The 22,117-nt window shown below is 45.9% G+C and overlaps 1 protein-coding gene across 11 annotated transcripts in view; it reads right to left on the reverse strand.

Moving 5' to 3' along the window:
- Positions 1–22,117, reverse strand: part of AGAP1 (ArfGAP with GTPase domain, ankyrin repeat and PH domain 1) — a 616,003-nt gene that overhangs the window by 95,408 nt on the left and 498,478 nt on the right. For 6 of the 11 annotated variants that reach the window (XM_032277594.1, XM_032277593.1, XM_032277587.1 and 3 more), the window contains one exon: positions 10,954–11,028. The exons of the other annotated variants lie outside the window; for them this stretch is intronic. In XM_032277594.1, coding sequence (XP_032133485.1) covers positions 10,954–11,028 — 75 coding nt within the window. The remainder of the gene's footprint in view (positions 1–10,953; positions 11,029–22,117) is intronic. 11 annotated transcript variants of the gene reach the window in all.

The raw sequence follows: 22,117 nt of genomic DNA on the forward strand, positions 1-22,117 counted from the left end.
GGGCCTTCCATGTGCCACCTGATGGGTATCTGGCTCTCTGGTCAGCACAGGGAGCAGGGATGGCTCCACCTATGTTGGCCAACTGGAGCACATGATGCTCCTGGACGCTTTGATAAGTCCTGGTGGGGCCACATGATCACATGTCCTCCAGGGTTTTGCATCTGAGTTGGGTCCACAGAGTGCATTCCCCTCTTACCTGGGACCTATAAGGACATGGCCCCCAGGTGCAGGTGCCACTGGCCCCTCCATGGGAAGGAAAACTTCTGCTATCAGGCCACTCCCCATGGACAGGTATGAAGCTGCCACCCAGCAGAGTGAAGCCAGGGATGGGAGGTGGCAGGGAGCCTGGTGCCTCTGAGGTACCTGAAGCTCCACCTGGTTGTCCTACAGTTGGTCACATAAGATGTCCGTCCATCCATCCATCCATCCGAGACAGAGTCTCACTCTGTCATCCAGGCTGGAGTGCAGTTGCACGATCTTGGCTCACTGCAACCTCTGCCTCCCGGGTTCAAGCGATTCTCCTGCCTCCGCCTCCCGAGTAGCTGGGACTACAGGTGTGAACCACCGCGCCTGGCATTTCTCTTCTACAAAATTGGATTTCTGTTGTTACTAAACCCAGTTCTGACTAATCCAGTAGAGAAGGCCTATCCTGGTGATGATCTCCGATGTGCTGCTCTGGTGGCCTTCCTAGGTCAACACCTAGCAAATCTCAAGATTTAATCTGTGTTTACACTTTGGTGGCATTGCAGTGACCATTTACACTCATTATATAAACAGCGAATATATTTTTGGACCCAAGTGTTTTCTCTTCTTTGGTGTGGAGAGAACAGGAACATGCTCCCCTAAGGTTCAAAGAAGAATTGTTAGCAGTTGAGAGAGCCTTATTCAAATCACCAATGGCCCCAAAGGGCTGCGGCACATTACAAAGTGACATGTCGATGATGTTTTACTTATGAGCAACTAGATTAAAAATGATCAAAACAGTAATTGGCAGCGTGAGGCCCATCAGTCAGAGACAGAGCTGAGCATCACTCTCCACTGCCGGCCTCACTTCGAACGTGCAGAATGAGCACGTGCCTGCGAGGATGGCCCGTCCCTGCTTTCCTTCTTAGGGGTGTCATTTCATTAATGCAAACTTCCAATTCATGACAATCGCAGTGGCTTCTATTTCATTCACCGTAAAAACAGATTTCAGGTTGGAGAAGTTCCTGATGGTGTATCTATTAAAAGCATGTTGAAGTTTCATATGCACAAACAGCACAATTAATCCCCCTGCTCATGAAAACTCAAAATGCCACCACACCCCAAAGCCTGAAGGAACAGACGGTGTGCTGTTTCCCAGTGTCACATTCCAGGGCTTAGCTGTTTAATAAAGTTTTGTGATTGGGCTCACAGGGATTTGAACAGTTTTCTGTGTTTAACGGTTAGCTGTGGAAAGGTCCACTATAATAGTATTTTAGCACCATGAACCTGTCGAAATCAACCTGCCCAATTATTCCAAACGACATTAATAACACCGGATATTACACTAATTGTGTCCAGTTTCTATGCAGACGAGGCCCCATGGGGCTAATTTGGCCTCCTTAGGGGCAAGAAACTCAGCCATCAGACTGATTTCACAAGGAATCCCTCCTCATTACATGAGTCCGGGCTGTCAAACTTTTTTTTTCTTAAAGGTTAATGGGCCAATCCGTCATCAATTATTTTTTTTGTGGAATTCTAGCAGACAAAGGGTTAAAGGGCTAAAAGCAGGTGAAAACCGTTTCACATTTGGAAGCTGCTTTCAACAGGAGGCACCCCACAAGGGTGCATTTGGGATCATGGGTAAAGGGGAGGAAAGGAGGGAGGGACAGAGGCACACACAGGCCTCAGGGAAGGGGTTTGTGGAAGAGGACAATCACACTGTGCTCTTGCAAAGGCCAAGAGGACCTGGATCTGTGTCCCAAGCTACGATGCGAAATGGCTCAAAACTGCCAATGGGTGCAGGGGTGACACCAAGATCTGTCTCTTTTCTGAATTTAGAAGGACTCCACGAGCATGCGGGGTCACTCACTCCAAGTTCTTCAGTGACTGGATGAGAATCTGGGTCCTGGGAGAGAGCTGGTTCTCCCAGGGAGCCCTACAGCCTGAAACCCAGGCTCCCAAGGCCCACCCAGTGTTCTACCCACAAGGCTAAGCATCCTGCCTGACACATGTCATGACAAACCCTTGATGAAAATGAAATGTGATATCGCAACAGGGCAGAGATGACACGTTCAGCATGGGGGATGGGTGCGTTCGCTGCATGAAGAGTCCAGGATCAACGAAGCCCAGAGGCCTCCAGACAGAACCCCTGAAAAACGACAGGACAATACAACAGCCAAGGCCTGTGCGAAAAATAACCACCTCCTCCACTCTTGACCTTTGCAAAAGAATTGGGACCTTTGTTTCAGGACACACCACAAAGGCCCAGGGACTACAGTAACACGGACCCTTACCTGCAGCCCAGTCTCTTTTCTTTCCCCCCATTAACAACTGAGCATTCACTATGGGTTTGCCCAGTTTCTGCCCTAACTGGAGCTCCGACTTTTGGGGTTCTCTCTCCTAGAACATACTTCCCACTCTGCCATTGATGACTGTGCCCGTGAGCGGCTCACTTCATCTTTCTGCTCTCAGCTTTATCTGCAAGCGAGGGCCAGGTTGAGCCAGGGTGGACAAAGGGAAGCTAGCTCTCCTTTTCTTTTACAAAGAGACATTCCTAACTGTTCCCAAAGAGGTTGATGCAGCCCCAGAATTCCTCTGCACAGTTCTCCAGTAGCTGCCGTCAGTGCGTCGGGGTTGGAACCTCAGATGGGATCCGCTCACTACCTTGCGGTGTCCCTCCCTCCACTGCGACCCACACCCTAAGACGCAGTGTGTGGCAATGTCACGCACATACCCAGGCTTCCATGCTATTTTCTGAGTCATACATTTTGTAAAATCCTCCATCTATTAGATGTGGCTTAGATATTTTACCCAATTATTACAGAAAGTGCACACATTAAGATGACAGACAAAACACACCATTAAAAAGGGGGTTTTTATTTTCAAATTTTCTCTCATTTTTGTAGAAAAAGATGGATGTGAAAGAAAGCGTGTTGGCTGGGTGTGGTGGCTCACGCCTGTAATCCTAGCACTTTGAGAGGCCCAGGCGGGCGGGTAACTTGAGGCCAGGAGTTCAAGAGCAGCCTGAACAACATGGCAAAACCCCGTCTCTACTAAAAACACAAAAAGGTGGGTGTGGTAGGGGGTGCCTGTAATCCCAGCTACTCAGGAGGCCTCAGGCATGAGAATCGCTTGAATCCTGGAGGTGGAGGCTGCAGTGACTGGAGATTGTGCCACTGCACTCCAGCCTGGCAACAGAGTGACACCCTCAGTTAAAAAAAAAAAAAAAAAAAAAAAGAGCAAAGAAATCAAGCAAGCCTGCAGAATACAGACCAGGGTTGTGCAGAACAAAGACCTATTGACACATAACACCCGCCCCTTACCATACTCCAGGAGTTAATTTTAAACAAAAGGAAAGGTAATCATAAACACATACAGTTAACAGTTCTCAGGTAATTATTTTTGGAAACTCTGAACTTGGTCAGTATCTTTGTTTAGCCAAGAGAGCCAAAAGAGGGGTTGTCCTGTGGCTTAATTCAGAGGAGTGTGATTAAGTCTGTGAAGAAGCAAATCCCCAGAGGTAAATTACAAGCTTAGGAATATTTAACTACTAAATGTTACCACGAGAAGGTTCTCATGACATACACAGGACATTTTTGTTTTTCAAACACATTATAAAGAGTTGGGATAGCAGTTCAACAGCCATGTGTAAAGAAACTCCATTCTAAAGCTTTGGCTTCCAGAACTGTAGGGTGCCATATGTGTCTTTTTTATTTCTTTTTTTTTTTTTTTTTTTTTTTTTTTGAGACAGGGTCTCTGTCACCCAGGGTAGAGTGTAGTGGCATGATCTCAGCTCACTGCAACCTCCAACTCCTGGGCTTAAGCGCTCCTCCCACCTCAGCCTCCGGAGTAGCTGGGACTATAGGCATGTGCCACCATGCCTGGCTAATTTTTGTATTTTTTTGTAGAGATGGGGTTTTACCATGTTGGCCAGGCTAGTCTCAAACTCCTGGACTCAAGCATTCCGCCCACCTCGGCCTCCTAAAGTGATGGGATTAGGGGTGTGAGCCACTGCGCCTGGCCCATGCATGTCTTAAATTAAGAAAATACTCCAAAACAAAGCTCTTGGGGGAAAAAAAAGTTATCTGACCCCAAATTGAAAACATCTTGCAATAGGGCAGGGGCGGTGTTGATGTTTCCTTGTACTTCCTCTGCCCAGACACCCTGTGAAAGCTCCAGGCCCAAGCCTTCAGTTTATAAAGAAAGCAACAAGAGGCCCGTGCTGCAATTTATCACCATTTATCTCGTTACTAACCGGTAACACCGTCTGTTACTCATCCTGACACACTCCCCATGTAGCAGAGGTCCCCTTGGACTCCTAATTGTAGGAATAAGTGAGCACGGCCACGCTGGGCAGGCCTAGGGCGGCTTCCTCTGCTAGAGTCCAGTGTGGCCACCAGGAGACCCAGGCCCCCGGGCTTACCAGGAACCTTCAGTGGCACCCTCCACGGTCCACGGGCGCTTCCTCTCCTGGTGGAAGGCTGGCTTCCTGCTCAGCGCGAGGTGATACTCAAGACTCATCCTTTCACAAGTCGGGGGCTAGAAAAATGAGCAATCTTGCCTCTCTCCCCAAAACGTCAATTCTGGAATTATTCCCCATGCAAGGGTTTCCCAAACCTGAAGTTATCTGCATTAGTTTTTCTTTGAGACAGAGTCTTGCTCCGTTGCCCAGGCTGGAGTGTAAAGGCTCACTGCAACCGCCGCTCCCCAGTTCAAGTGATTCTCGTGCCTCGGCCTCCCGAGTAGCTGGGATTACAGGCGCTCACCACCACACCCAGCTAATTTTTGTATTTTTAGTAGAGATGGGGTTTCACCATGTTGGCCAGGATGTGCTCAAACGCTTGACCCTAGTGATCCATCCTCCTTAATCTCCCGAAGTGTCGGGATTATAGGCATAAGCCACTGCGCCTGGCCCATCTGCATTAGTTCATTGGTGCTGCTCATCACTGAGGAGGGTGGCTTTGGCCAGCCTGCTCTGCACTGATACATTAAAAAGGCCTACAGAATAGTCCTGCAGATACTCTCCACGGAGTCTTTGGGTCATTTTCCTACTAAATAAGTCTGTAGAGCAATTTAACAGCAGCCAGGGTGGTGAGCTTTACCATGTGCCCGGCTCTGTGGGAAGCACCTCACAGGCTTCACTTCATTTCTTCTTCAAGTACCCTTCGAGGTAGGTTTTACAGTCTCCATGCGAGAGGAAGGACAGATCCAGAAAGGCACCCTCAGCCACACAGTTGGGAAGCGGCAGAGAGGGGAGGAGACCCAGGTGTGTCTGGCTCCACAGCTCACGCTTCTAGCCAGATTTCTACAACTGACGATTCTTTTCAGATGACAGCAAATGGAAGCAGGAAGGATGGGTTTAAAAGTCTAGAAAAAAGACTTCTAAACTCTCCCCATGCTTCATGAGCAACATTTCCTATCAAACCTCTGTTCCTGGCGACATAAACAACATTCAAGCACTGGAATTTTCTTTGAACAGAGACGATCTGGGTATTTGAGTAGTGGTGCTTCCGGTCCTAGGCAAGACTAATGCAGACCCATGTCCCATGTCTATCGGTGTGTCAGCTTGCTGACGCCTCCCACAAGGCTGTGCAAGGGTGTCACCACCCCAGTTTATAGGTGGGGAAACTGAGGTACAGAGAAGACACATCAAGAAACCAAGGTTAGAGCTAAAAAGTGGTGGTGTGAGACTGAACCAGGACCACCTGATTTAAGAGTTCAGGACTGAGTCCGGGGCCCATGCCCACCTCTTGCAAACAAGAGCTGTGATTCAGTGTGAAAGAGAACGCCATCTGAGCCTGGAGAATGCTCACTGCCGAGACCAGGTTCTGGAAGGCAGCCTCAGACAGTGCGGACCTCCACAGGGCCTTGGGGAGACGGCTGGGGCATTTGGCTGGGGCCTTGACCAACACTGCAGTGAGTCCTCCAGGAAAAACATAACTGGTCATACACTGTCAGGCAGGGTTGCCTTCTCCCTCTGCCGGCTGTCTGCAGATCTGCGGAACATCTAGTCCCCTCCACCGGTCCCGAAAGAAGCCTCTGCATGCACCTCACACTCAAGCCTAAGAGCACTGCAGGTTCTGCACGGAGGCTGCTGCCTCCACCTGGAATTCCAGCCCCATCTCCTGGAGAGTTCCTGGGGCTCATGCCTGCCCTTCTCCCAGGCTCGGCTTCTTCTTTTATCAAACAAGGAGGAAAAGACCTCCCTCTGCTAGGGGTGCGTGACAGGATGCGGGAAATTGCTCGCCCTGAGGTTGCGGTCGCTGTGGTTCCTGTCCCATCCCGCGGACTGTGATGCCCGTCCTGACCCTGACATCAAATGCAGTTCCGCTCTCCATAAAGCTGCCAGGGCATCCAGGGCCTCTTCCAGAGTCCATCTTCCCACCTTCTGCACGAGATCCTTTGTGCAGCCTCCTGGACTGCCTGAAGTTCTCTGAGGCCAGTGGGCGGGTGCACCCTTATTCCCTCCATTTGCCCCAGCACCCAGCGTAGGCAGTGGTGCATCCCAGTAGGGACGTGAGAGCAAAGAACAAGGTGGCAGCCTACCCTCCACTCAGCAAGGCCATCATTCTCAGATGTGGGCCTGTAATTTGTTCATGAATGAGATGGAAGTCTCAGAACTGTGACAAAGAATATGGGTGGTGGGGGGAAGGACCCACAATACAGGCCTGCCCACATCTGCTCAGAGAAGCAGCGACCATCGGGGCTGTTCAGCAGAAGAGGCAGGTGTGGTTCTGACTGCAGGCCTGAGGCCGGAAGCTGGACCTGTGATGAAATCTCCAAAAGGAGGTTTGCTGTCTCCCCATGGCCATGCTTACGCTTGGAAACGCAGTGTCCTCGACGCCAGGTTCCAGCAACCTGGCCCACTGTGGTGAAGAAAAGCACCTAAAACAGAGGTTTCCCAGGCCTGTTGCTGGTTTAAGCTCTAAATCCACAGAAATGGGCCTTCATAGATAGGCCCAAAGTGGGACTTCAGGCCCGTACTGAATCTGGCTAACACTCGGATGCAGGCGTCATCACTTGTGTGGAGAGGCCTAGCTTAAGTACGCATTCTGGTGCTGGGAATGGGCTTGGCACCCCAAGAAATGTCCCCTTGTCTCCCAACACCTCTCTCCTTTATTTACATATTGGAAGAACTAATCTTCTGCAAAAACAGAGCGCTTAAACGCTCTTGAAGAGCCCATGTGTCCACCCAGCGCATGGCGGGTGACACCGTGATGTGTGTTCAGCTGTACGGGGCCGGCGAGGGCTGAGGCGGAGTCCAGGTTTGTGCGGTTCTGCCCTGCGGTGCAGCTAACAGGGCCTCCCTCTCGACTTTCCTCCTGCACAACGTCCACTCTTCTGCTGCCTGGCTCTCTTTGTTCTTGCTCCAATACATTTGAAGTTGAACATTCACGAGTCTAGCCTCAGTCGCCTGATATTTAGATCTTTTTCTCCCTTGGGCCGGGAGGAAGCTGCTAATCAGAGGACTGTATCAAGACGCCTTCCCTCCCACTCCACAGGCTTCCGGGATGGAATGAAGAAATTTATATTCATCGATCTTGAGAAAGTTGATTGTTAAAAAGCAACAAAAGTTTGTACATTGGGGCAACAGTATAGCTCCCAAGTTTCTGTCTCTGCTTCAGTGATAGCCATAATGGACAGACAAAAGATAAAATATTTTTGTTTTTTAATCTTGTCTGTGTGTTTCCCCTGTAAGTTTTGTTGGTATCTACTCCTGACATCCATCCACAAACTCCTTCCACGTGGATCTATGAGCAGGTCCAGAGTCAAGGGCTCTCAGCACATGTTCTGGCTTGGGTACATGCTAGCCTGTTCTGCAGAAAATCACTGGAGTCATCAAGATCCCAATTTTCTATCTGTAGCACAATACCTTCCTGGCAGGGGAGTGTGAAGATTCAATGAGTTCACATAGTCCAGGGGCCGGAAGAGAGAGGGGAGATACAAGAACAAGGGGTCCCGAGAGAGCCGTAGGCTCAAATCTTGGCTCTGCCTGTCTCTCCAAAACCTCGGTCCTCCGGAGAGTCCCAAAACAGCTGAGTCCACTCCTGGCTCCTATCCAGTACTTTCCTCTTATTCTTGCTCTAGACCCAGGGAGGGAACGCTGGTGTCCAACTTACTTGGGTGGTGTTTTCTGGGTGCCTTTGAGTAAATCACTCAAGTGGACCACGTTAAAAGATACTCCATTTGGGATGGGTATAGTTGTGTGACAGTCAAGACATCAGGTTGAAACAAAAGTTAAAATGTTCAGGATGCAAATTTTCAAAAGGTCATTTTATAGACAATGAACATATGATAACATCATACGTCCAAAGGCTGCCAATCAGAAAGGTATTTGGGAATTATTTGATATAATTTTATGAATTCGGTAATCTACTATTTTATTTCAGACGGAGTCGCGCTCTGTCATTCAGGTTGGAGTCCAGTGGTGAGCGAGATCTTGGCTCACTGCAACCTTGACCTCCGGGGTTCAAATGATTCTCCTGCCTCAGCCTCCTGACTAGCTGGGATTACAGCTGCCTGACACTATGCCCGGCTAATTTTTAAAATTTTGAATATAGTCAGGGTTTCACCACATTGGCCAGGCTGGTCTCAAACTCCTGACCTCAGGTGATCTGCCTGCCTCAGCCTCCCAAAGTGCTGGGATTGTAAGTGTAAGCCACCATGTCTGGCCTGAATTCTGTCATATATTATTAAAAACTGTATGAAAATGAGATTGTATATGCACAGATATTAATCGTAAAAGAAACCCAAACTAAATAAAGAATGCTGTCTTTTAATTGAAAATTCACAAATGACCTTGAACACCAAACAGAAACTTACTATATCTGAGAAAAACGAGAGAAAAATGTGCTGGACAACTGGATATATACAATCACTATTTCATAACCCCAGGAATGCCTGTTGTAGCTACTAACAGAGGGATCCCAACTTCACAACACTATCCAGTACCGGCAGATTTCAGGGAGGAACCCACACTCTCCGCCCCTCCGCGGTGCTGGGCAGAGCAGATGCTGTGTATTACCTGAGTAGCTAAGGCAGAGAAGTTCACACTTCTGCAAATCCTCACTCCTGGTTCTACTGGGTCCCACGTCACCCACCAGTGTCTCCAGGAAGGCCCATCAGCAAGTCTCGGGGAACCGTCTGCCCTCAAGGCTAAGCAGGTGTGCCCCCTTGCCATCCCCCTAATTTTGTGTACAACTGCATTTGAAATCAGACCTTGCAATTTTTTTTTAAGATTGGAAGTCAATAAACAAATTTGTTGCGACAAACCCACATGCATACAAAAATAAATAAAAATCCCAATTTGATAAGGACACGGGGGAAGAGAAATGATATGCAACCTAAGTTGAAAAACATTTAAAAACCAGTGAAACGAGTACACTAAAACCCTGTAAGGTACAACAAAATGATACTGACTATGACTGTTTCTTAGATTCTATTCTTTTCTTTCATCTGCTATTTCTCGAGCGCTTTGAAAGAAGATACCAATGAGGCCAGGCTCCAGTGGTATCTTAACAAACAATTTCCCCTTGGGAAATGAAAAAAAGAATTATGATTAAAAAATGGCTCTTTAACAAGCCACAGTGAAACTGTAGATTTGTTTTCCCGACTTTTTTCTTCTTCTTTTTTTTTCTTTCCTGGCTGAGGGCAGGGCTTTCAGCAGCAAGACAGGAGTAATTGTGAAAGAAAGAAAAAGACGATGGTGATATAAATCAGCAAAGGTTAATGACCAGGATGTGAAAAGAGGGACTTGTTTACAGAAATAACGTGCAATTTAAAATTTACAAGAGATTTAATGCCACTGCTTGGCAATCGCTAAAATCAACAGCCCAGAAAACAGTGACATTAAGAAAAATATTACAGTTATAATAATCCCCAAATAAGTCAATTAGTGTTAGGGCACGAGCTCGCGATTACTTGACCCATTTGGCTTGCACTTAAGTGAAAAAAAATTTCCCCCTATTATACCAAGATCGCTGGATTGTGACCTGCTTTGCATCACACGTACCATACCCCCGCCTCTCTCATGTGTGCTCGGGCTGATGGTGGTGGTTTTCCTTTGCCTGGCATCAAAATAATTCTGACCCTTGACATTTGTAATCATAAAAAAAAGGCAATTTATAATTGTGTTGTTCAAATGAAGGTGGGGGAAAAATTCAATCTGCTATTATACAAAAGCAATGACGGCTGTCTCGGTGAAAACAGCAACGCAAGTCAATTTGTGAACTTTGGCACCAGACGACCTTTAGAAACACAACAAAATACTGAATTTACAAGCAATAGCAGCCCATGCAAATGGCCCGGGCCTGCTTGCCTGTGGATTAGAGCTGCAGAGAGCATTATGGAGAATGCTTCCACAAAACAAATTAAGACTGTTACTTAAATGTCACGGCACACTATTGTATTTGGCTACAGATCATTACACCTGATACTAACACTTTTGAAAACTGTAATAACTTGGGAAATATTACACTGAGTGCCCACATGTATAAAGGAAAAGAAAAAAGAGGAGAAAATAGGTTTCTGAAATAATTTAAACATCACTACGACTGAAGGGAAAGGTCAAAATTTAAGTAAGCTGAAAGGAACATGAATGGTAAAATAAAACACACAAACAAAAAGATGGGAGGACCACAGGAATGACTCTGCAAACACAATAAGGGAGCATGCGGCACGGGGCAAACTGCATTTCCATGCCTGTGTTGGAAAGGAAGGGGCGGGCAGGGGTGAGGCGGGAAGAGGCGGGTGGAGACGTGGAGGCATTACCTTCGGTGTTGGTGCTGCTGCTGTATATATTTCGCAGGCTACCAACACGGTTTAGTTTCCATGCTTTGCGTTTGGCTGCATCCCGAGAGCAGAAAGGGGAGAGCGGAAAAAGAGAAAACAAAAATGAAAAGAAAACAAATGAAAAGGGGAGAGAAAAAAGGTCAAAGTAGCACGTGATGTCGCCAACGAGCTGTCTGCGCGAAGCGGGTGGGGGCCATGGGGCTCCCTGGCCCGAGCCCTCCAAATCCCACGAGGAAGGGCAGAGGTGTACCAGGGTCATCAGGTCTGCATCTAACTGTCAAAGAAGCTCCCATGCACAGAAGTCCATGTCGCCCTTGTTGGATACCATGAGTTCGAAGTTTCTCTTCAAAGAATCAGTATGTTAGTATGTTCAGTTCTTTGTCCTCCACTTTAAAGTTTAACTTCCTTGTGGTTTTAGTAAACAACCTTTCCTGCCAGTTCTAATCAGTAGTTCACATCTGTTCCCCTGGTCATCTGCTCTTCCTGATTCACCCTGATCACCTGCTTCGACCTGAGACACCCCCAGTCACCTGCTTTGACCTGAGTCATTGTTAGTTACCCGTTCCATAGCTGTTTTTCCCGCCAAACCGCTCACCCTGCCACTCTGGCTCATACCCCTGCTCTTTAAAATAGCCAATCAGAATTAGCTTAGACTGTGTGGTCCAACCCTAGTCAATAGGGCCCAACACAGCAAGAGGGACTATCTGCATCAGCGATAAGAACCCCCTTCCCTTCCTGGGTTCAGGTGTGCGCTCGCCATTGCTCCATCTGTGAGATGCACCCTTCTATAGAAGTAAACTGCCTTGCTGAGAAAATGTATATTCAAGTGCTACTTCTTTTGCGGCACCAAAAATTTTACATATAACACCCTGCTTGGTTTCACACGTGGCTATTCAAAACAGCACAAAAATTGGCCTTTGTCTTGCGAAATGATGACACCCTCTGAAAGAGCTATGATGCCAGTCACCATAAGCCCTTTGATTTGGCTAAATATTAGGACCATGTCAAATCAAGAGACCCTGATTATTTATGCCTATGTGTTGCAAAACGTAGGTTTTTAAAACCAAGAGCTGTTAAAAGTGGAAGCTGTTTTCACCAGACAGATTTTGATCCAGGCAATGCCTATAGCAGCAAAACCCTAGTGCCATTTTGCTGTCTTGAAAGTCAGAGTCCATTCTCTTTGACACTTAGGTGAGTTGCCAGCTCTCAATGGAGCTCCTAGGAACCAGGAGAGCAAATACCTCCTCAAGTTCTCAGGAAAAAGGACAAAACACCAAGTCACCAACAGTGGGATGCTGGGTTCAAAAGAGAACCAAGAGGGTGCAGCTGGCCCAGCATTCAGGCTGTGTGCAGTGTCTGGCTGGGTCACTGAGATGGGACCCCAACCCTCCAGGGACACGTTCTCCACCCCACCAGGCCCCCACCGTCCCAAACATCAACTCAGAAATGCTGACATCTGTGGTAGGGAAGACACCGACTTCAGACGTTCTCTCTGCCCTTCGGGAGATATTTTATAAAAACCCAAGAGTTAAATAGGGTGGCTCAGGTCTTCAGGCAAACCCAGGGAAAGGCATAGCCCCAGATCACAGGGCTGGAGGGCTTGGCCAGCTGTGCAGGCAGGCACGCCGGAATGTTTAGTGGTGGTCACAGTCATTCACCTTCTGAAGAAGGGGTCTCACAGGACCATCTGTCTCTCTCAACTTCTACAGGCAGGAAGAGAAACCAGTCCAAGCTGTTTGTTTAATGCAGGTGAGCAGCGCTTATCCAGGACAGATGGGCCTTTCCATTTCCACAGGCAGGTCTTAAGCCTGCAAGGCAGGCAGCCAGGCTGGCCCTCTGGTTCCCAAGGTATGGTGTGGACAATGGCCAGCTCCCTAATCTACCCCAGCGCACTCCTGACTGATGATGGGTTAACTCTTCTTGCCTGCTGTAGTGTTTGCGCCCAAATCCTCCATTTCAAACAGCACAGATTAGGCCATGGGTGTAGGTTGTGTGTGTGCATGAAGTTCTGGTGGCCAGAAAATGACCCAGGGTGATGACTAGGTCCCTGCGATGAGTTTGTTGTGGAAATGCATCTCAAGTGCTTCTAAGCACACTGGATTTTGTTTTAGGACAGCACAAAACATATGCGAGAAACCTGAACCTTTAAGGAAGCAACCAAAACTCTGTAATAAAGCACTGTATACTCAAGATGCAAATTTTGTATTAGTCATGAGAAAAAACTTGCTGTGATTTAGCCGTCTCTTGATTTAAGGTGATATTAAGTTGTTATAACTAAACACATCTAACAATTCCTTTGCAGAAATCAACAAACAGGCCAGGTGCTCACTCCTGTAATCCAGGACTTTGGGAGGCTGAGGTGGGCAGATCACTTGAGGCCAGGAGTTTGAGACCAGCCTGGCCAACATGGCAAAACCCCATGTCTACTAAAAATACAAATAGTAGCTGGAAATGGTGGTGTACGCCTATAATCCCAGCTACTCGGGAGGCGGAGGTTGCAGTGAAATGAGATTGCACCACTAGGCGACAGTGATCACACACTAGGGTCTGTTGGGGGGCAGACAAGGGAGGGATAGCAGGGGAATGGGGAGGTTAGGGAGGGATAACATGGGGAGAAATGCCAGATGTAGGTGACGGGGGAATGGAGGCAGCAAACCACATTGCCATGTGTGTACCTATTCAACAATCCTGCATGATCTGCACATGTACCCCAGAACTTAAAGTACAACAACAACAAAAAAAAAAGAAAAAAAAGCAACAAATAATTTAGTAAGAAACTACCCCTAAAGTAGCAGGCATCTGCAGTTTTGCAAGATATGAGTCTACACTGAATTTTTCTCAGGTGAAGTCTTCCTCATGTCTATATCTTCAGGTTTCCTCACTATCTACAAGGTCCTACTTAAGTATCTGTCTGAGGTAACCTCAAACCTGGGAAAAGGATCTTCAGGTACCTATTCTTACAAATATCATGCATGAGGAACAAAGGAAACCAAACCCATCACAGTTCTCAAATGTGAAATTTAGAAATGCTTGATGGATATGTACCAGGGGCCCCAGGCATAATGATGCAGAATTAAGCACGGCCTTCATCTTTTTTTTTTGGCAGAGTTTTGCTCTTGTTGCCCAGACTGGAGTGCAATGGCATGATTTTGGCTCGGTGTAATCTCCGCCTCCCGGGTTCAAGCAATTCTCCCACCTCAGCCTCCCGAGTATCTGGGATCACAGGCGTGCACCACCACACCCGGCTAATTTTGTATTTTTAGTAGAGATGGGGTTTCTCTCCATGTTGGTCAGGCCGGTCTCAAACTCCCGACCTCCTGTGATCTGCCCACCTCGGCCTCCCAAAGTGCTGGGATTACAGGCGTGAGCCACTGCACTCGGCTGGGCATGGGCTTAATTTTTAACTGCTGCAGCTCTGGTGTCTGGGACCGTATTTCACAAGTTCCAGAAAGAAGTTGGCATGAGGAGGCTGCACTCCTCAGAGTACAGCTTACCCCTTTCTGCAACATTTACATATAAATAGGCAGAACGGAGGCTGGGCACCCCTCGGAAGGGAGGGATGGCTGGCGGAGTGCAGGAAGCCTCTTTTCTCGCCCGCTTTATGCCTTGCATTTTTCACACTCTGCTCTCCCATTACCATAGGATATATAAGCAGGAAGTGAACTCGCAGCCTGGCTTTCTATTAACCTATTGATGAAATAATCCATTTTAATGTGTAAAATGTCATGCCTTTTTCTTTCTCTTAAACAAATGGATGTTTTCTGGCTGATACCAAGGTCCTGATATGTGCATCGGTCTCCCGGGGCATTGATTGCTCTAAGTTCCCTTGTTTAGAAGCTTCTCAGCGAGAAAATACAATCCTATTATCATCAATAACACTTCGGGTTATGTCGGATGCTGCTGCCTGATTTGCTTCCAGGGGATATGGAGACACTGTGCCACATGGAACCCCAAAGCTCCGACCTGATGCTGGGTGCCACGTGGCCACTGACCAGTACTGCTCACCACTGGCAGCCTCCCTCTGGTCTCAGACCTTTGGAATAAAAGGTGGTTCTCAGGGACCTCAGGGGCACTGGCTCAAAAGACTAAACTTTGTGAGTCATCTTTATTTTAATTAAAACTTTTAGCAAAATTCCTGTTTTACTTTCAGGAATATAGTTTCTTCCTCTTAAACACAGGCTAACTTATTTCCTGTCACTAATGTTATTTCTCACAAAAACTATTATTCAGCTATCAAAATTTCACCTGTTATTGAATAAAATGGCAGCAGGGTGTGAGCACTCCGTTAGTGTTTTCCATTCTGCTCTTGCCTCTGCATAAGCAAAACTCTCTTTCACAAACAGTTTCACAATGCCTCCCATAGCTATTTAAACGACAGGATGTCTCAGCACTGTCTTAAATGTTTAAAAACACACATGCAAATCTCAATGGACATGAAATTCCACAAGCGTAATTTCAGATGTGGTACAACCTAATTGTCAGCTCCGGTGCAGACAGTGAGATTGATCTCTTCTCACTTGACCCTGCAAATGAAATGGAACTTTCTGAGCTCTAATCTGGGCAGGCAGAATAGTCAGTGGGCCTGGGGAGAGGAAGCCACTCGGGGGAGGACAGCACTGTCCCCGCAATGGTGCCAAAGCATGAACCGTGAACTCAGGTTAAACACAAGAGTGCTACATGTGGGTTTCACAGCAAGAGGTAATACAAGGGAATCACCACCGACCGCTGGGAATTTAAAACGCATGGAAAATTCATCCTCCTCCTGGCTGGAATGTATTTTCTAAGGATTAAAAGGATCAAAACTTTGAGAAACTCAGGATAAGGCAATGCAGAGAGACTCACTCTCAAACTCTAAGACAAAATGCTTACCCTTATGTAACACAACAATGGTATTAATTTCCTTAAAAAACACACAGCGCCCCTCGTTGAGGAAACTGAATTTATAAGGCAGTCTTTGAATTACAAAGAGAGATCATTGTGGCACCTTCTGGTACCACAATGGTAATGTGGACAAAGTGTGCTAAAGTCTACACTGGCTATTGATGCATTTTTTGCATCTTCAGGTTGGCAGATGGGGTAGGTGTCACCCCACTTGTGAGGGTCTCACGTGGCGCACACCAGAGTAATGCATTTAAAGAAGAGAGCCTGACAGAAACTCTAATTCACAGAACATTTCTTAAGGCATCTGATAGTTGTAAACAATAAATCTTGTGCCTGGAAGACCGAATGAGGCCTGGCATGATACACTCAGCTCCTTGTAATTACTAACAGTCAGTCACGACCTTTCCAAAGACAGACAGACAGAAGGGGTGAGCATGCAGCTTACTATGTCTTTCTACCAAGTTAGAGTTCACAGCTCCCAATTGTTACACCGCTCCTTATTTTTGGAAGCTGCAGCTTTTCATCTGGGTTCCTGCGATATGAGGGACTTACCTTTTTATTTTGAAATAAAATTTGTTAATTTGTTTCTCTCTTTTTTTTTAACTAACACACGTGAATGCCTGAAAACTGAGCACCTGAGACTCTTTTGACTGGCTCTTCATGAGTGAATAAAAATATTCTTTAGTCTGCTGGCATGCTCAAATGAGCAGGGTTTCATTCTAAACTCTTCCTCCATCATCGTACCAAGAAACCACAGGCTTATTAATGTCACCTCTGGTCTCCTCCTGACAGCACTCTTTGTTGATCAGATAAATACTCCTCAGATAGCTGATTAAAAAATGATGCAGCACTGAGGCTGTGTGTCCAAGGTGCGTCAGCCATGTTGGACATTCAAATGTGTGCATGAATTACATCTTGGCGTGAACCGAGCAGGGCCGGCTAAATGAGGCACGCTGCAGCCCTCAGAATCAATTATGAGAACTAATAGGATCTTTTTACCTCCACGGAGGAAGGGGCTGGGTTGAAGAGGTGTGCCACTCATTTCTAACAATGTCTTGTCTCTGAACGGAACAAACAGCCCTCTCTATTCATACAAGGGAGTGTGAATTTGTACCTCTAAGAAAAGTCAAATGATCACCTTGTCAGACAGCACTACTCTCTGTCCATATCAGATGTGTATTAATTTATTTTTAAAGATGCCATCAGCATAAATGCCAGCGGTGCAGAGGGGAACGTCTCTGCTCCTCAGAGTGCTTCAGGCTGACCGCAGCACCAGGATCCTTTATACAAAGATCATCCCCCAGGAACCTCGGCAGGTGTGAGCGGATTCCGCTGTGGTTTTGTATCACTTCCAGTTTAGTGTGCCCGGTATCCCATGATCTTTTGTCCGTGGCGATTTCATTGTGAGGTTAGAGATTGGAGGTTTCTTTTGTGCTGGCCATTTGAACATTCATTTGCTCAACAAGATGGTGTAAATGTTCTGTTCTCTTATAAAAAGGCAGTGGATTTCTTTTTTTCATAAGATGCAACCCAGAAGATTCTTCCACTATGTGAACTCACTACTTTAGCTGTGAAGGGGCTTGACATGATGGCCGCTTCCTAGCGGAGACCTCACAGAGAAGGAGTCATGTTGAAATGTCAGTTCAAAGGGCCTTTGAAGGGATTAAACAGAACCTGAGGCCAAGCAAATATATAGGACACATGTTCGGGAAGCAAAATAACTTTGCTGTGATCAGTTTCTGTCAAGGCCAACCGTCTTCGTAATTTGGAGCCACACAACACAGAAGATAAAATACCTAACTAAGTAAAACTCATGAAATGAAAGTCATCAATCTCGAATTACGGAATTTTAACCTGGGTTCCAGTAACTCATAATGGCTTTCTTTAGAGCAAATACGACTTTCACATTGGTGGCTTCTTTAGGCCTCTTACTCTGTGAAAACTGCAGAGGGCTTCTACATGGTGGGCTGATGTAGGTCCACACAGGAAATACCATCAACCCCGGAAAACAGTGAAAATAAAAACGAAGCAAGACCTCCAGGATATGCAATAAAACCCGACGTTCCAACTAGGTAGAGAGTCGGTTTTCCCTTTGGCCTAGAAAACACACGGAAGCAGAGATCAAGGGTACAGGTGCACCCCAAATCCACTGGTATTTCAGTACAACACCAAGAGTGCAAGTTTTCACACGGAGTGCAAAAGAAGTGGGCTGAAGTAGACTATACCTTCATGGTAAATTTCTAATGTAGACTTTTCATTTTGCACATTGTCAGATGAACACGAGAAACCTGTCAGCGAAAAACAGAAACTTCTCTCCCTATTTTCATGGAGTCCCTGTTCATTCTGCAAAGGAAAGGCTTTTTTTTGGAGGATGGCTTGTCAGGGAATTGACACCGGGGCTCCAGGCATGGTTCCTGGGCCTCCTCTTCTTCTGAGTATACGACCCCAGAGACCGAGGAGGCCTCGGGTGTGGCTGGGCCCCAGCATCATGAGGCATTCCCAGCCTTTCGTAGGTCTAGTTATTCAGCTGTACAGTGTTACATGTACTCCAACCGTAATGTATGTTAGGACTGAACACTTGGCAATCAAAATTGAAAACACACACACAGTAAACCGAATTTGCACTTAGAAAAAAATGACGTTCAAATCAGTTTTTCAGAACTGAATGATGTATGGAGTTAAATGCACCTCTTTCTTGTGAGATTTGTTCAACGGTGGTCACACAAGTATGTGCTGAGCAGCAGTGGTGCCTGGAAGCAGCCGCAGGTCCCCTGACTTCTGCCCCTTCTCACATCCCCTTTCCAAGGACCGGCTCACTGCTCTGGGAAGCAGAGAGCAAGCGGGCTGGGGGCTGGGGGCTGGTGACGCCGCGAGGGTGAGGCTGGTGAGGAGGGGCCACCGCAGCCTTCCCGAGACAGAAATGAGTGATAATGGGAAACATTCATCTTTTTTTTCCCCCTCATCCCTTTCTTCTTTTTAATCTCCTCTAACAGAATACATTGCAGGCCTTTTGGTTTTTTTTTTTTTTCTTAAACACAAAATCTTTTTCAACAATTCCAAAAAAATTGTTTTTTAATAAAGCTCCAAATTGTGTTATCATATTTCAAAGGCAATGGCCAGTTCAAGCAACTAATCAAAGGTATAATTATGTAATGACTGCTCCTTGTGCTCTCACGCAGGGCCGTAATTGAGGGGCTGTGATCGCTGGACCACCAGCCTCCACAATGGCAAACAACCACCCTTCTTGAAGCATTTGATCTGCCATCTTTGTAGCTGAGTTCTGACGACTACAGCCAGTGAAATGATACACTTCAGGGTTATTCACTCAATCACGTTCCTCTTACATGTAGCCATCTGAACTGAAGACTGGTGAAAATAATCTACTAGAGATAATTTTAGCTTTTCCATTGAACGACTTCTCCGGAAATTCCCAAAAGTATCCTCATCTATGGCTTGAGAAATCATGGAAAAAATAAGATACATAGCATTTATTCACTCAAGTGTTACTACAAAGATCAGAGTGGAACAAAAGAAGAATTCCCAACTTTGGACTCTTCTTGCTATTATGGGAATATATTCCTTTAAACACTCACAGATTTTCTCCCATAAAACTGCTTTGACCGTAACTTCACAACTTTGCATCATGCACTCTGGTTACTGTGAATGAGTAAACAAGGTCATTATTAATCTGGGCGGGCCTGAAAAAGCACTGCAGTGCTAACACAACAAAGGAATAAAAAAAAGTTTCACTTCTTTCATTTAAAATTAAATACATCAACTTCATTCAGGTTTCTGCAAGAACTCCATGGAAGACCAATATTATTGAAGAAGCAAAATTAATTTTATGTGAGTTAACTATTAAGAATAGGTCATGGCTAATCTACCTTTTCCCTTCTTCCTTTAAAGTTCTTATCTGCACATACATACAATTATGACATTGTAAGCGTCACTACAACAGAGACCTGTGCTACTTTTTAATGTAAAGCCCTATGTTTCCATCATTTTCCAAACCGTCCCCTATAACATCCGCGTCACAGAGGTAGTATAACACAGCTGTAGCCAGCCCTGATGTTAAAACTCTTAGTTATTTCCAATTTTATGCCAGTACAAATATGAAATCTGTTAAATATAGATACACATGGTTACATAGAGAAATATTTGTAGATATATGTGCATATGCAGCTTAGTATACACACATTTATTTTCTCTGTTGGCCAAGAGAGCCAGGAAAGGGTGCCCCAGAAGCAATGAGCACACCTAGCTCTGAGACACTGATTTCTAACACCACTCTCCAGTGAAAGGAACCAGAGCTCTCTTGGGAAACAGCTGATTCTAAGATTATGGCAGGAAAGATACAAGGTGCATCTTGTATCTTTCCTGCCATAATCTTAGAATAAGGAAAACACTCAAACAAAAGAAAACCCACAGGGATGGGGTGCAGGGCAAAGGACATGGGAGCAGCTGGAAGAGCCCCCAGGAGCCACAGGTGGAATAATCTGAGCCACAGAAGAAAGCAGTATTGGAGAGCAGCCTAGAATACAAAATAAATATTCACAAGTCCATACTAATACAAATAGGTAATTGAACATATTAATAAATGGGGGAGAAGAGACAAATCTCCCCAGCAAAAGAATTCTAAATAATTTACATAAATACCCTGCCCTCAAGGACAGTGGGTCCAACTCCCCGCTCCTTAAGTGCCCAGTGACTTCCTTCCAAAAGTTGTATGGGCTGGGAAGGGGCACAGTGACTTTACAGTGGAGAAGCTTGACAAACACTACCTCAAGTCAAATGATCAACGTCAACATGAACAGCCAAAAATAAAGTTGATGGTAGATACCCTTGACAGGATAGGAAGGTAAGAGCACTTTACCCTGTGGTCTTTCTCCACAAAACTCGTAACTCAAGACGAATCCTGGGGAAAGCATTGCACAAATTCCAAGAGAAGCAGCCCTATCATACACCTGGCCCAGCATGCCTCAAGGCCTTCAAGGTCATCAAAGACAAGAAAAGTCTGAGAAAATGTCCCAGCCAAGAGAAGGCTAAGGAGACATAACAGCAGAATAAAATGTGGAACCTGGAACAGAAACAGGGCATGAGGCTAGAGCTACAGAGATGCAAACAAAGTACAGACTTGAATTAACAAAAATGTTGACTCATTAACTGTAAGAAAGGTACCACACTAATGAAAGAGGTAAATTAACTGGGGAGAGGCTGAGTGTATTCACACCTGTAATCCCAGCACTTTGGGAGGCCAAGGCAGGTGGATAATTTGAGGTCAGGAGTTTGAGAGCAGTCAGGCCAACATAGTGAAACCCCATCTCTACCCAAAATAAAAAAATTAGCCAGGTGTGGTGGTGCACTCCTGCAGTCCCAGCTACTTGGGAGGCTGAGGCACAAGAATCACCTGAGCCCGGGAGGCGGAGGTTGCAGGGAGCCAAAACTGCACCACTGTACTCCGGCCTGGGTGACAGAGTGAGACTCTGCCTTAAAAAAAAAAAAGAAAGTGGGCGGAAGTGGTGAGAAGCCCTACAGGAATTACCTATAATATCTCCTCAATTTTTCTGTAAGTCTCGAGCTTTCCTAGAAAACAAAGTCTATTAAATACACTCTAATAAGCATCTTGAACAGGAATATCATTTTTTCTTCATTTTAGTTGTTGCCATAGAATAAAATGCCAAGAGTAGTAATGTAGCCAAATGAAAGGCCAGAAGTATTTGATAGTTTGGAGCACATACAGAGACAACTATTATCTCGTCGCAATATATCATTTCTTCTCCTCACTAAAGTTTACAAATTAAAGACAGTTTGAAATCTGATTGTGGCACACACATTCTATGTCACATTTGCTGCTGAACTGCTTAACAACTCGAAAGACTCCCCCACCTGGCATTCACTTGTGACTGAAAGAAGTACTGTTTAATTTATGATTGTGAAGTTGGTTTTCAAAGTATGTTTGCTAGCTAATAGTCTTTGGAGGCAATAATTTACCAATGCCAGTTCTTCCAGATACTGTGCTATCTCCTTACATTTTATTTGAGATTGTAGGAGGAGAGTATAGCCTTCTGCTTCTCTTTGGGGTAGACCAGCTGTTTCCACACAGACACAGAACACTGCTTGAAATTATTATTTTTGCCTTTAACAGATTACAATGTATGCCTGAACCATGTTCCAGCTAATTTTCAGGATTAGCTTTTAATGGTCAGAAACGAGCTTTGAGCCACTGGGAAAAAAAGTTGGTGCTTATGTTGAATTTAGATCC

This window comes from Sapajus apella, unplaced genomic scaffold (assembly GCF_009761245.1).
Source record: "Sapajus apella isolate SASKATOON/1434 unplaced genomic scaffold, GSC_monkey_1.0 scaffold10, whole genome shotgun sequence".
Taxonomy (NCBI): domain Eukaryota; kingdom Metazoa; phylum Chordata; class Mammalia; order Primates; family Cebidae; genus Sapajus; species Sapajus apella.